This window comes from Pelobates fuscus, chromosome 9, assembly GCF_036172605.1.
Source record: "Pelobates fuscus isolate aPelFus1 chromosome 9, aPelFus1.pri, whole genome shotgun sequence".
Taxonomy (NCBI): Eukaryota; Metazoa; Chordata; class Amphibia; order Anura; family Pelobatidae; genus Pelobates; species Pelobates fuscus.
This window is the reverse complement of record NC_086325.1, coordinates 21,763,590-21,779,258: the sequence shown is the minus strand read 5'-3', so window position 1 is coordinate 21,779,258 and position 15,669 is coordinate 21,763,590. Positions and strand designations below refer to the sequence as shown.

Here is a 15,669-nt window from a genome sequence, read left to right as displayed (position 1 = left end):
TTTCTTATTTATTTTACGTATTCTGGGTGTTTTCCACTTTTTTTTTGTTCTATTATGTATGTTTAGTACGTTCCTCTCTCTGTTAAGCCTGCTTCTAATATGATATAAAATTGTGCACGTTTGCTATACTATCCCAACTGTAAGACGTGAAATGGCACTTGAGGATTGCTGTTGGGGCACCTCATGTACCAATCTTATGCACTGCAAAAATATAAAGTCAAAAAAATATACTCATATTTAACATTAAAATGTTTTCAATGTAAATTAAGATAGTGTATAGATATTGTTTTTACTTTGCTGTGAACATTTTCTTTACCAAGAGAAAGAGAAGGTGGGGAATGTTTTTTTTGGGGGGGTTGGGTGAAAATGTTGAAGGAATAGAAGTAAGTAATGAAAGTCAATAAGTAAAAAGAGATGGAAGCAGGAAAGGAGAACACATATACTGTTGCCAAAATCTCTGTACCCAATGCATTTAGTGTTCCTTTCTTTCTAATTTTCCTTTTTTAGTATTTTCTTGGGCAGTTGTTTAATAATTAGGGTTAATGGATTTTTTAAAATTAATTCTTATTTTCCTTGTTCAATATTATTTTTTTCTTTTCAATTCACATACCGTAATTGTTTTAAACATAGCAGGTAGATGTGATTGGCGTCGGGTTACAATACCAATCTCATTTTTTTAATGCAGGGGGCAAACACATTATTTCTTCCTTTATTGCACATTTTATTGTGAATTCACGGAGGGCATGCCAAACTAAGACATTTTCAGCTCTCTCTCTCACCCCCTCTCTTTCTCTCTCTCTTTACCCCCCTCTCTTTCTCTCTCTCTCGCCTCCCCTCTCTTTCTCTCTCTCTCGCCCCCCTCTCTTTCTCTCTCTCTCTCACCCCTCTCTCTTTCTCTCTCTCACCCCCTCTCTTTCTCTCTCACCCCCTCTCTTTCTCTCTCTCTCACCCCCTCCTCTCTCTCACCCCCCTCTCTTTCTCTCTCTCGCCCCCCTCTCTTTCTCTCTCTCTCTCTCTCTCTCTCTAGATATATATGTCTATATATAGTGGGTGAGCTAAAGTTAACTGTATCTGTGAATTTATTCATCAAACAAAAATATAATTCATATTAGCTGAAGTGTAGCTATTATTTTTTTTGTCTTTTTTATCTCTGTTATTTTCCTAATTGTTAGATAATGATTTCTTTGTCTAATTAACCACCATGGTGTTTCTGTATACTTCAATCATGTTATTATTTAATAAAAGCCCTCTGTAATAGCATTGCCAGACTTCAATGCAGATTTGCAAACGTTCATTTCAATATATATATATATATATATTGGTAATAGTTTTTTTTTTTAAATTGCTTTGTCATATCATTTGATTCCAACAAAGTTCATACTGAGAAAGGGACAGATGAGTCTATGGAACATAACATCTTATATAAAGACAAATATTACATATGTAGTGTTATACAGACCACTTATATGTGTGGACAGTGTATTTTTCTTATTTTCTTATTCTGTTTTGTCTGCCCCATTAGGGATTGAGATCTTTGCCTTCGTTTCTTTTCTTCCCCTCTTTTTTCCTGGCCCTTCACTCGCCCTGTCACACTGTCTCTGTGAATAAGTGTGTTTGTGTGTGTATGCATGTGCATGTATCAGAGTGTGTTAATGCGTGCATGTATTAGTGTGTTTGTGTCTGTTGGTTGCAATGCGAGTGTGGTACGGTATGGGAAATGCAAAAGGTAAAGTGGCAACATATGTAATATACATATACAATACAAATTGCAAATAATTTAGTTAGCAAATTATGCCATAACTTCAGTCAGAGAGCTCACAACGCAGCGGCGCCGGGACTGGCGACATTGCAAGCCTCTGAACAATGAATAGCTCCCTGTATCCAGCGCTGCAAGTCGGTCCTTCAATATAACTACAGCTCCTTATATATGCACAATGTATGCACACTATTTATTTTACATTTGGGTGTTCGTGGGGGCCTCGTGGTTGAGTTTCGCCTAAGGCCTCACAAAGTCTAGAGCCACCACTGGCTGGGATCATGTGTATTTTACTATTTGTTTGTATTCTTTGCGGCTATTGGTGGACAGTAAAGAAAGAGTTAAGCAATACTCGCCTCCGTGTCTTTCATAAAAAGCTGGATTTTCATCATGAAATCGTAAAATCATGTAATTCTTTCACTTTCACTATCTGCACACAATGTGTAACTCTCTCCTCTGCCTGGTAACAGCTGACGTGCTGGATATTAATTCTCCCATTGGACAGTTACTCATGCTGCAGCCAATCAGCACAGAACTCAGTCGTCCTTTTATCTATTTATATTTTCTTCTCCGGAGTCATAACATGAGGACCCTCGTACTCCTGCTGTTCATTGTTGGGGTGCCAAGAGTTTATTCTGGTGTGTTTAATGAGAGGAAATATATAACCTATGTTCCATATGTCTGCTATTGTCCTGTCTCTGGGAACTCTCTCTCTGACATGTGTCTGTCTGTCTCAGGTCTCTCTCTCTCTGACATGTGTCTGTCTCAGGTCTCTCTCTCTGACATGTGTCTGTCTGTCTCAGGTCACTCTCTCTTTGACATGTGTCTGTCTGTTTTAGGTCACTCTCTCTCTGACATGTGTCTGTCTGTCTCAGGTCACTCTCTCTCTGACATGTGTTTGTCTCAGGTCTCTCTCTCTCTGACATGTGTTTGTCTCAGGTCTCTCTCTCTCTGACATGTGTCTGTCTGTCTACGGTCACTCTCTTTCTCAAATGTGTCTTCTTCAGGTGCCTCTCTTTTACATGTGTCTGCCCCAGGTAACTCTCTCTGTGACATCTGTCTGTCTGTCTCAGGTCACTCTTTCCATGACGTGTCTGTCTGTTTCAGGTCACTCTCTTCATTATTTCTATACGGGGCTCTCCGCACCAGGCCACGGGCTACCGGAATTCTCTGCTGATGCATACCTTAATGGAGTAATGATATTAAAATACAATAATAAAAAGGGCCTAGAAGTTCCTGTTCCAGAGTGGATAAAAAAAGAAGACAGTGGATATTGGGACAGAGACAGAAAGATCAGCAGAGACACAGAGGCTGCCTTCAAACATCATCTGAAATCAATAATGAGCCGTTATAATCATACCCAAGGTGAGACACACACCACTAAATATACACACTGACACATAAACTACAGCGTACACACATCAACACACAGCACTCGTTATACACAGATACAAAGCATGCAGTCTATTGACTAAACACCAAATTTCCTTCCACAATCTTGGCTGTTTGCATTGGCTCAATTCTCCAGCATTCAGTTAAAATCGCTTTGTGTTTCACTGTATTCACTAAGAAATTAAAGGTAGCGGAATTGATCTGAATTGGATCCTTGTTATAGGGCAAGCATGTCAAACATGCAGTTCGCAGGCCGCATGCGGCCCACAGTGGACATATTTGCGTCCCACCTGCCATGGTGCCGCTTTCAGCTGTGGCTGCGACCAGCAAGATTCTTGGTCTCCCGATCACAAGAGGGCAGAGTGGCTGTGTGTCTGCTGAGCAAGTTAGATGATTTTCGCCAAAGAGAAGAACAGACTCATAAAACGTCAAAATAAACAAAATAACGTAATTTGTTTTTTTACAGCTGTGCAACAGCATACATTCACCATTTCAGTCCCATTACCAAACATTTGTTAATATGTCAAGGTAGTTGGACTGAAACGTTGTTTATATGCAAATGCATTTCATAACCCCTTAAGGACGTTCTATGCCATCCTTAAGGGGCTGGCTCTAAACGCCGGCGGGCGGCATAGAACGTCCTAGCCGTTCTTGCCACCCACGTGGCTGGCGCCATGAGCACGCTGCCACCCAGACAGCCCCCCTGCAGCCTCTGATCGCAGTGACAGGCTGTCACTGCGATCAGTATTTACTATGTGTCAGCCAATTTTAAAACTGACACACGTGGCCACGGCATTCTTCCGCTGCAGATCACGGTCGGGGGACAGCCTGTCATTGCGATCAGTGTTACTATGTGTCAGCCTATTGGCTGACACATGTAACTGCAGGCATGATCCCCCTGCAGATCGTGGTGGGGGGGCATGCCTGTACCACCCAGGCACTCCCCTTGTGGCCAATTACCGCGATCTGCAGGAGGTGATCACAGTGACAGCCAGTCAGCAAAGTCTCCCGAGTATAACAGCACCCCTCATGTACAGGTTTTATGGTGGTTTCAAAAGTTACAGAGTCAAATATAAGGCTTGCGTTTCAGTTTTTTCACATTGAAATTCGCCAGATTGGTTACGTTGCCATTGAGACCGTATGGTAGTCCAGGAATTACATTTTTTTTTTTTAGTAGCCACTTAGTCACTGGCCAAAATTGGCGTTCAAATTAGTTTTTTGCATTTTTCACACACAAACAAATATTAACGTTAACTTTGGCTAGTGTTTGTGACCAAGTGGCTACTAAAAAAGACTGGACATACCCCATTTGCAATACCTTGGGTTGTCTACTTTTGCAAATGGTATGCCATCATGGGGGTAATTCTCATTCCTGGGCTACCATACAGTCTCAAAGGCAACGTAACCAATCTGGCGAATATCAATGTAAAAAAATGAAAAATGTAACGTGCTATATTTGACCCTGTAACTTCCCAAAACACCATAAAACCTGTACCTAGGGGGTACTGTTTAACACGTGAGACATTGCTGAATACAAATATGTGTATTTCATTGCAGTAAAAGCAAACAGTATTATGACAGTCACAGTTAAAATGTCACGCAGAACTAAACTAATTTTAAAAAAATTTATTTTCTCCCATTTGTTAATATATTATTCATATTAAATTATGTTTCATGCCTAAATATTTGATGTTAAATGTAAACCCTGTTTCCCCTGAATAAAATGAAATATAATAAGGGTGGGTGCATTTGATATGAAAGATGTGAATTACGGTTGGAAAGACATATAGTGCAAATGGCAGCAGTCTGCAGTTCACACGCGGCCGGTTCATTCACGGATTTACTGAATGAACTCATTTAACCCAGATAGCTATGCCATGGAGCCTATTCGTATAATAAAAAACTTTGGCTCCATGGCAATTGAACTGTATGTGTGTGGTCTGAGCACCATTCAGTAATAATGTGCGCTCAGACCTAAGCTATCTGGGAATATGTTGCATGTCTGTATTTTATGTAATAAATGTAACCTTGTGTATTTTATTGTATTTTACTGTCTTTTTACTGCTATGTGCTTAATGGAGTTTTGCCTCTGTCCTTGGAGATAATTGGATTACTTCCCAATTATCTCCAGGATAGAGAGGAGGGATTGTGATGTCATTGTGGGAGTGTTTATCTGTGTTGTATGTTTTGATTGGATGTTTCACAAAACCCTGTGGGTGGGACTTTGTCTGTAAAATGTGTATATAAGGCCAATAAAGACACAGCTCAGTCTGTTCCTGCTTGACCCTTAACACGGAGCCTTGTCCTGTCTTGGGGGGGGAGGGGGGGATTTATTGTATGCTGTTCCAGTTCGACTCCTAGGAGTGTAAACCTTTCGTATGTTTTTTCCTATTCGACTGTTTACAGCATTCGTATGTTTGAGAGCATTTGAATGCTTCTCCGGTTTGGTGAATTGGTTTTCTACAGTAGCTGCCTGTATATCTGGAAGGGAATAACCCCTAAACGGCTGTTAACCCCTTTTATGCCTAGGGGTGCCGTTACAAAACCCATGTACTACACCACTCTAAAGAGACAAACAATACTCGACCTGGTGGAAGCCAGAGGGTTACCAGCTGGAAGTTGTATCAAGGCTGACTTGACTGCAGCCCTCATGGAAGATGACCGTACACCCAGGGAGGCAGCTGTGCCACAGCAGTGGGCGAAGAAGATGCTATGTGCAGGAAAGTAGCCTGGCGCCTGTCCCTCTATAAAGACACCCCCTCAGAAGAAACCATAAATCGGATTCTCCAAGTGTATGTCCTTGCCCAGAATAAATCCAAGCGTATGTCCTCGCCCAGTAAAATGGGGCGAACCCCCCCACAACCAGACGAACGACAGACCCAAGATAGGTCCCCAGAAGGCCCGGCCCAAAAGCCCAAGTTGCCCTTTGCCAACGACTTCCTATAGGATTTCGAGTGCCAGTGTCTGTTACCGGAGGTAGCCCCCGCAGAATGGGTCACTATCTTGGTCAGGACCCTACCAGGGAGGGCGGCAGAGGCCTACCGAGATGTACCAGCAGACAAGATCCGGGAATACGAGTCTGTCAAGGAAGTCCTCCTGGCCCGGATTCCTGTGACCCCGGAGGTGTAACGCAGGTAGTTCAGGGGGACCAAGAAAGGCGAGAAGGACTCCTATGCGGAGTGGGCATGCCGCATCATCCCAGCCACCCAGAGCTGGATGGCCTCGCAACAAGACAAACCCCTCGAAGAGATTCTCCAATTGTTCATGCTTGAGCACTTTTACAACGGGCTCTCCATCGAGGTGCAGAAATGGGTGAGTGACCGGCAGCCCAAGACCATGACAGAAGCAGCCAAACGGGCTGACGAGTATGTGGATACTCGCCAATCTCAACGCCCTGCTCCCTCTTCCAGCTACCGACCCACCGACTCAACCTAACCCCACTACCGCAGCTCCACTTCGTGGCTTCCCGGTTCGGACACCACCCCCAGCGAGCATTCCCTGTGGGCAGACCAGCTATGTTTCCAGTGCAACCAGCCCGGCCTCATCAAACTGAAATATCCCCAAAACCGGGGCCAGACGCAGGGGGTCACCCCTGTAGTCCCTACTGGCCCGCAAGCAGCAGCCCTCTGCTACCAAGAGGACCCCACAGATTTCTAGAGCCCCAATGAAGAAGCCTGGACAATCCTGCATGAGGCCAACCCCGTCCAGGCCTTTCGAGGATAACCAAGAACACCACAGACAGCCAGTGAAGCTGAACGGGCGCAAGGTCCAGGGGCTCCGAGACCCCAGCTTATCCCCGAAGAAGAAAGGACGGGGGTACGATCGCCGTCTGAGTGACAGGAGGAGACGTCCACTACCTCCCAACTGCCCATGTTCACCTGGATTGGGGCACTGGAGCCCAGAGAGTCGAAGTAGGCCTCACGGATCGGCTACCTGCAGTAGTGCTGCTCGGCAACGATCTGGGACACCTCACCTCCACCTATGTCTCTGTCCAGACCCCCGGCACTGCTCAAACTCTGAGGCTCAGGTAGGCACCCACACCTGTCCCTATGCCCTGGCCTCTCGAAAGCACCCCCGTAAGTCAGCCCCCTGGGCCAGTCCTCCTACACTAGTGCCCCGCCACCGCCCGTGTAAGCAGACCCCCGGGGCTAACCCTCATAACCCAGTCCCCAGTACTGACCCCACACCCCGGCACCCCTTCCCTGGGATACCCCGGCCGAGTTCAAGAGGGAGGTAGCATCCAACCCGACCCTCCAGGCATGTAGATACAGGGCAAACATGGGTCAGGTAGGGAAGGAGGGAGAGTGGTACCTCTGGGAGCGGGGGCGACTGTACCGCATAGCGGAGAAGTTAGGTACAGCTCCTGCTACCACCAAGCAGTTGGTGGCACCCAGGAAATATCGACATGAGCTGCTGAAGATAGCTCACGATATTCCCCTGGCAGGGCATTTGGGCAGGAGCCGGACCAAGAGTCGGCTCACCCAAAGCTTTTTCTAGCCAAGCATCTCTAAGGATCTGAGGCAGTATTGAAAACCTGTTATGTCTGCCAGCGAGTGGGGAAGCAGGGTGACCGGCGCAAGGCCAAGCTCCAACACCACCACATCATCGAAGACCCCTTCAGCAGAGTAGCTGTCGATATCATCACTTCCACCCCCCGGCTAAGCCTACTCCCTCTGGGAAGAAATATATTCTGACCATTGTGGACTATGCGACTCGGTACCCTGAGGCAGTTGCCCTGCACAACATTCAGGCAGAGACTGTGACCGAAGCCCTGATGTGAGTGTTCTCCGGGGTGGATTTTCCCCGGAAAATCATTTTGGATTGGGGCTCCCAGTTTACTGCCGAAATGACCGTCCAACTGTGGAGGTTATGCGGCATTAAACCGATCCCGAGCTCCCCTTACCACCCCCAGACCAATGGCCTGTGCGAGCGCTTCAATGACACGTTGAAGCAAATGCTCTTTACCTTTGCAGCAAACTCGCAAGGATTGAGAAAGATTCCTGCTACATCTCCTATTTGCATATTGGGAGGTGCCCCAGGAATCTACAGGACTCTCCCCCCGTTCTAGATGTGTAGCGTTACTTACCTTATCCAGGGGCCGGCCGCGGTCCTCTCTTCGAGCCGCGCGCGGTCCTGCTGCTGCACGAGCCGTGCGCGGCTCATCCGACGGCTGCAACAGGAAGGCGGGCAGTGACCGCGAGAAGCGGTCATGTGTCCCGCCTGAATGTAAGAGCGCGCCGCGGGTCTGGGGCGCGCTCTTAAAGAAACAGTGGGAGCCTAAATTGGCAAAAGGCTCCCATTGGCCCCTGTCATGCCACACTCCCCATACACTTACCTTTAGGGGGTGTGGATATGACAGGAGCCAATCACATCAACTTAGAAGATACTTATACTCACCTTTTTCCCTTAGTCCTTGCCCTATCGTGGTTTCTGTTGCAGTTCCCTTTAGCGCTTGTTGTGTTCAGTTGTGTTCCTTCGTATTGACCTTGGCTTTGTTTCTGACTACGTTATCTCTTTATCCTTATCTGTTCTGTTTCCCGGCTTGCTGTTTACTGTGTACCAGACCCCGGCTAGTCCTAGTTTACGCTGTCTCTTTGTGCCCTTGACCTCGGATCGTTCCTGACTCTGTCTCCTCTCATATACGTCGAGTCCGGCCATTCTAAGGTCCGGTAGACGTATCTCTCCTCTGTGTTGTCTTTTGTTGAGTTGAATCCTGCAAGTTGGGGTATATTTTCGTTACAAGATGGAGTCTCAGACGGAGAGTGAGGGGCCCCCCTAAACCTTGTCCGAGAGCACTGGGAGAGAGCTGTGGATCAGGAAGGAAGGTACCCCCAAGGCCCATATGTGCTGGTTTTTAGGGACCGGCTGGATGAACTCACACATCTGGTGCGGGAGCAGGGCCGGACTGGCCCACCGGGATACCGGGAAATTTCCCGGTGGGCCGCGGCACCTGGGGGCTGCTCTGGCAATATGTGCCACCGGGTGGCCGGTCCGGTGGCACACACTTTGAGGGGGCCGGACGGCAGGTGGCCGCATTGCAAGCTGCAGCCTCGGTGGTCCGGCGGCACACCTAATGCTGAGGGATTCCTGGTGGTCCAAGTGGTGAGAGTGAACTCTAGCCCCATACAAACACTGCCCACGCACACACCATACACATTCACACACTGCCCCCCCATACACACACACAGACCCCCATACACACATTGCCCTACACACACAGCCACTCATACACACATTGCCCCACGCACCCTACACACTGAACCTTTCACACACATTGCACCCCTCACACATTGCACCACTACTCCTATACCCTACTACAGCCCCATATCCCAGCAGACCCCAGGTAAGTTGTCAAACTGTACTTAAACGGTTTGACTACTTACTCTGGGAGCGGGTCCCGGCACTCCTGGCACCATACCCACTACACAGAGCAGTAGTGGTTATTGTGCATGGATTATTTCTTTAAATAATCTATAGGTGCCCCTCCTGAGATCAGGCTCTGGATCCGCCACTGATTTATATTATATATATATATATATAATTATGCCTATTATATTTACACATATATTAATGTACATTTATATATGCATAATACACTAAGAAATGTCATTGATATGTACAATATGTAATAAGCAGATATTGGCCCAGTCTTGTTGCTAGGTGCATAATCCAGCACAATAACATATTTACAGTGAAGAGTGCACCCACAGGACCTCAAAATAAACAAGATAACGTCATTTTTTACAGTTGTGCCCTACATACATTCACAATTTCAGTCCCATTACCAAGCTTTCCTTAATATGTCATGGTAGTTGGACTGAAACATTGGTTATATGCAAAGGAACGTCTGCTTAAAATAAATCTGCACTCCTTTTTTTAAGCCTTTATGTGCTTTTTTTCACGTTGGAGTAATAATTTTAATTTTAAGTTATCTTTTCTAACTCTGTATCTGCACACTATGCTGGCGCGACGCATTATGGGGCTGGTAAATAATTTTTTCCAGGGCTGCTTTTAATTCCCAGTCCGGCCCTGTGCGGGAGAACCTCCAGGCGGCCCAGAGGCGTCAGCGCACATGGTATGATCAGAGTGCCAGGAACCGTAGCTTTCAAGTCGGCAGAAGGTTTTGATTCTGAAGCCCATCCGACATGAAAGCCTGCAGGCTGCCTGGCAGGGACCATACCAGGTAGTGGAACTGAAATGTGACACTACCTATGTGATCGACCCACGTTCAGGTACCGGAGTCTGACGCCTGTTGCGTGTCAAAATGCTGAAGCCCTACCATGAGCAGACTAAGGATGTAGCCACCATATGTGCTCCAGCCTCTGAAGATTTTGACAATCTTCCCCTGCCCGACCTCCTAGAGGAGGGAGCTCAGGCAGGGTCCATAGATGAGGTCCACTTAGGGGACCGGCTAACCAATGAAGAATGCCAGCAGGCCCAGAGGATGTGTCGGCAAGGAAGGAGATGCTCTCCAACCTGCCCGGGTATACCCCTGTAGGCCCCCACCGGGTAGAGACTCCTGACCAACAGCCCCTGTGGCAGATCCCCTACCGGGTACCAGAGGTTGTGCGGGGGAACATGCTGCAACAGGAGATGTTCCAGTTTGGGGTCATCGATCCGTCCCAGAGCCTCCCCAGTTGTTCTGGTCCTGAAACGAGATGGGACCACCAGGCTCTGTGTGGACTACAGGAGGCTCAACCACAAGACGGTCTCAGAAGCGTACCCCATGCCCCGTATAGACTAGCTGCTAGATAGCATGGCGCAGGACCAGTACCTCACCAATAAAGTCTTGTGCAAGGGGTACTGGCAGATTCCCCTTCGTCACCCCATTCGGCTTGTACCAATTTAAGGTGATGCCATTTGGGTTGAAGAATGACCCAGCCACTTTCCAGATAATGGTGGACCGGATTCTTGATGGCCTCCAATTGTATGCCTGTGCATACCTGGATGACATCGCCATTTACAGCGACTCTTGGAAAGAGCACCTTGTACACGTGGGAGCTGTACTACACAGGATTAGGGAGGCAGAGTTGACCCTCAAACCCTGCAAGGGCCACCTAGGGATGGCAGAGGTGCAGTACCTAGGACACCGGGTCAGGTGTGGATCCCAGAAGCCCGAACCAGCCAAGAGAGAGGCAGTAGCTAACTGGTCCCGTCCTGCACTAAGGTCCAGGTGATGGCCTTCCTAGGGACTGCAGGTTATGGAAATTTGTCCCCAACTAAAGCGCCCTAGCTAAGCCCCCCACCGACTTGGCCCGACAGATAGACTGGGCCCCAGAGTGTGAGCAGGCGTTCCAAGCCCTCAAGAACGCCTTGGTGAATGCCCCTGTCCTGGCTCATCCTAATCCCAGTAAACGTATTCTCATTCACACAGATGCCTCCATGTTTGGGTTAGGAGCGGTACTGAGCCAGGTCGGCGACGATGGCGGTGAACACCCCATGGCTTACCATAGCAGGAAGTTACTACCCAGGGAGGTAAGCTATGCCGCCATCGAAAAGGAGTGCCTGGCGGTGGTGTGGGCCCTCAACAAACTACAGCACTACCTCTATGGACAGCAATTCACCCTGCTCACGGGTCACAACCCGCTGGTATGGCTTAACTGGGTCTCTGGGGACAATGCCAGGCTGTTACGATGGAGCTTGGTGCTACAACCATACGACTTTACCATCCACTATAGACCCGGTAAGCAAAATGTCAATGCCGACGGGTTATCAAGACAGACAGCCCTGGAGAAGTGATCCGTGAGCCAGGACCGGTGCAAGGATTTTTGCCGCCCTAGGCAAAAGAAAAATTGACCGCACCCTCCCCCGCCCATGTGACATCACAATCCCCACCCATATGATCTGCCATGTGAACTAACGCCAGTGCTGCACACAGTATGTGTTTAGATTAAAAAGCCTACAGAGACAGGCTATAAACACCAGAACCACTACATTTAGCTGCAGTGGTTCTGGGGACTATAGTGTCCCTTTAATGTGCAGTAAATTAGAGATTAGTTCCACAAATAATATACTAGATTACCTACTTACAACCAGGTGAGGATGATGGGCTCTGAATTCAGTTTGGCTCCACTGGTCTTGTGTAGAACAGGCTGTCTGGCGGCTGTTTGTAACTGTGGTCACAAAAGTAAATGTTCTGGGGGAACGTGAAGCAGCTCCATTTTTTTCGCCCACTTGCACAGCTCAAGGTCTGGGTCTCCCGGGCCTGACGGTTAGTGTGCCCATAAAGCCCACCCTTTAGTCCACCTATATGTTCCACCCATGAGTTCGCTCACAGGGAGTGGAGTGTGTAGGGGATGTGTTACGTGTTAGTGTAAAGGATCTAAAGTGGAATGTAGTGTATAGGGATACCAGTTTGTGTAGGTGATGCAGTGTGTTTGTGTGTAGTGGATGCAGTGTGTTTTTGTGTAAGGGATAGAAAGCAGTGTGTGTTTGTGTGTAAGTGATGCAAGGTCTGTTTCTGTGTATGTAAGGGATGCAGTGTGTGTGTCTGTAAGGGGTGCATTGAGTGTGTGTAAGGGGTGCATTGAGTGTGTGTGTAAGAGATGCATTATGTTTCTGTGTGTGTGTAAGAGAAGCAGTGTGTGTTTGTGTGTAAGGGATGCATTGTGTGTTTCTATGTATGTGTGCAAGGGATGCATTGTCTTTGTGTGTAAGGGTTGCATTGTGTGTGTGTAATGGATGCATTGTATGTTTCTCTGTGTGTAAGGGAAGCATGGTGTGTTTCTGTGTGTGTATAGGGAAGCATTGTGTGTGTTGTGTGAAATAGAGAGTTTGTGGGGTAGGATAGAGTCCTACCAGTCCCTTTGTGCTTCTCTTTTCCCCCTTCCTCAGCCTCTCTCCCCTCCTGTCCCTTAGTGATCTCCCCGCCCCCTTTCCCATAGTGCTCTCCCCTCCTGTCTCCTAGTGTTCTCTCCTATCCCCCCCCTTGGTGCTCCCTCCCCCCTCCCTAGTGCTCTCTTCTATCCCCAATCCTTTAGAGCTCTCTCTTGAGTCCCTTAGTGTACTCTCCTCACCCTCCCCACCCCCACCCCCCTCATGGTGGTATCTCTTCTCTCCCCCCCCCCCCCCCTCCTCATGGAGGGTTCTCTGCAGACTATGCTCTTATTGCAGGGAAAGCCTTTATAAAGGATTTCCCACACATATCAGCTATTACATCACGTGGGAAACGCATGCATGTAATATCAATAAAATACCTCTGATTGGCTGGTTAGTAAGCCAACCAACCTGAATGATGTGACAGCTAAGTCTGGATCAAATTCAGATCAAACTGTTCCATGCCTGAATTACAAAATGTAGGCATTGCTGAATAGTGTGAACAGTGTATATACACATAATTACTCAACCATTGATATACATATTATATATACACAGTATTGAATATACCCACTAACACACACAGTGCTGCATAAACAAACTGGCACACACAATACTGTGAATTGTCCTCCAACATTAAAATATATATATGTGTGTGTATGTTTGTGTTATTTTGGAATGTTTATGATACTGTACCAATCCTGCTTCTGCTGTTATTGACCCATGTCTGCCTACTGTGTATATATTCACATTGTTAACCTTTTTTCATAAATACGTATTATGATATATGTGTAATATATCCCTATACCCATAATTCCAATTTAGCATTAAATAAAATACACTGGTGAATATTTTTCAGTACTTGTGTTTATGTCGGTTTATGTTAACAGCTAAGACGTTGTGGTTTCTTCTCTCTCTCACAAAGTTAAAATGAACTGAAACCTGCAGTCAAAGCCTGCTTTCAGAATCCAATGAGGCACAGGTGTCTAGGTTGTGGTTCTTCCAGATGTACTTTTTGGTTGTGGAGTAACAGAAGTTTGTTGTCAGTTACAGTTGCTCTCTATGTTCAAGATATGAATTCCAAGTATTACCACATGATGGAAACATCCTAAACATCCATTATTAACTGTCTACATATTGATCATTATTAAAACCTGTCTACATATTGATCATTATTAAAACCTGTCTACATGTTGATCATTATTACCTGTCTACATATTGATCATTATTACCGGTTTACATATTGATCATTATTACCTGTCTACATATTGATCATTATTAAAACCTGTCTACATATTAATCATTATTAAAACCTGTCTACATATTGATCATTATTAAAACCTGTTTACATATTGATCATTATTACCTGTTTACATATTGATCATTATTACCTGTTTACATATTGATCATTATTACCTGTCTACATATTGATCATTATTACCTGTTTACATATTGATCATTATTACCTGTTTACATATTGATCATTATTACCTGTTTACATATTGATCATTATTACCTGTCTACATATTGATCATTATTACCTGTTTACATATTGATCATTATTACCTGTTTACATATTGATCATTATTACCTGTTTACATATTGATCATTATTACCTGTCTACATATTGATCATTATTACCTGTTTACATATTGATCATTATTACCTGTTTACATATTGATCATTATTACCTGTCTACATATTGATCATTATTACCTGTCTACATATTGATCATTATTACCTGTTTACATATTGATCATTATTACCTGTCTACATATTGATCATTATTACCTGTTTACATATTGATCATTATTACCTGTCTACATATTGATCATTATTACCTGTTTACATATTGATCATTATTACCTGTTTACATATTGATCATTATTACCTGTTTACATATTGATCATTATTACCTGTTTACATATTGATCATTATTACCTGTCTACATATTGATCATTATTACCTGTCTACATATTGATCATTATTACCTGTCTACATATTGATCATTATTACCTGTCTACATATTGATCATTATTACCTGTCTACATATTGATCATTATTACCTGTTTACATATTGATCATTATTACCTGTTTACATATTGATCATTATTACCTGTCTACATATTGATCATTATTACCTGTCTACATATTGATCATTATTACCTGTCTACATATTGATCATTATTACCTGTCTACATATTGATCATTATTACCTGTCTACATATTGATCCTTATTACCTGTTTACATATTGATCATTATTACCTGTTTACATATTGATCATTATTACCTGTTTACATATTGATCATTATTACCTGTCTACATATTGATCATTATTACCTGTCTACATATTGATCATTATTACCTGTCTACATATTGATCATTATTACCTGTCTACATATTGATCATTATTACCTGTCTACATATTGATCATTATTACCTGTTTACATATTGATCATTATTACCTGTCTACATATTGATCATTATTACCTGTCTACATATTGATCATTATTACCTGTCTACATATTGATCATTATTACCTGTCTACATATTGATCATTATTACCTGTCTACATATTGATCATTATTACCTGTTTACATATTGATCATTATTACCTGTCTACATATTGATCATTATTACCTGTCTACATATTGATCAGTATTACCTGTCTACATATTGATCATTATTACCTGTCTACATATTG

At 44.9% G+C, this 15,669-nt stretch overlaps 1 protein-coding gene across 1 annotated transcript in view; it reads left to right on the top strand.

Annotated features, from left to right (window-relative positions):
• Positions 1-2,115: 2,115 nt before the first annotated feature.
• LOC134572475 (zinc-alpha-2-glycoprotein-like) overlaps positions 2,116-15,669 on the top strand; it is a 55,252-nt gene continuing 41,698 nt past the window's right edge. Inside the window, exons 1-2 of the mRNA XM_063431464.1 lie at positions 2,116-2,394; positions 2,864-3,121. Of these exons, the coding sequence (XP_063287534.1) occupies positions 2,196-2,394; positions 2,864-3,121 (457 nt within the window). The 5' untranslated portion in view covers positions 2,116-2,195. The remainder of the gene's footprint in view (positions 2,395-2,863; positions 3,122-15,669) is intronic.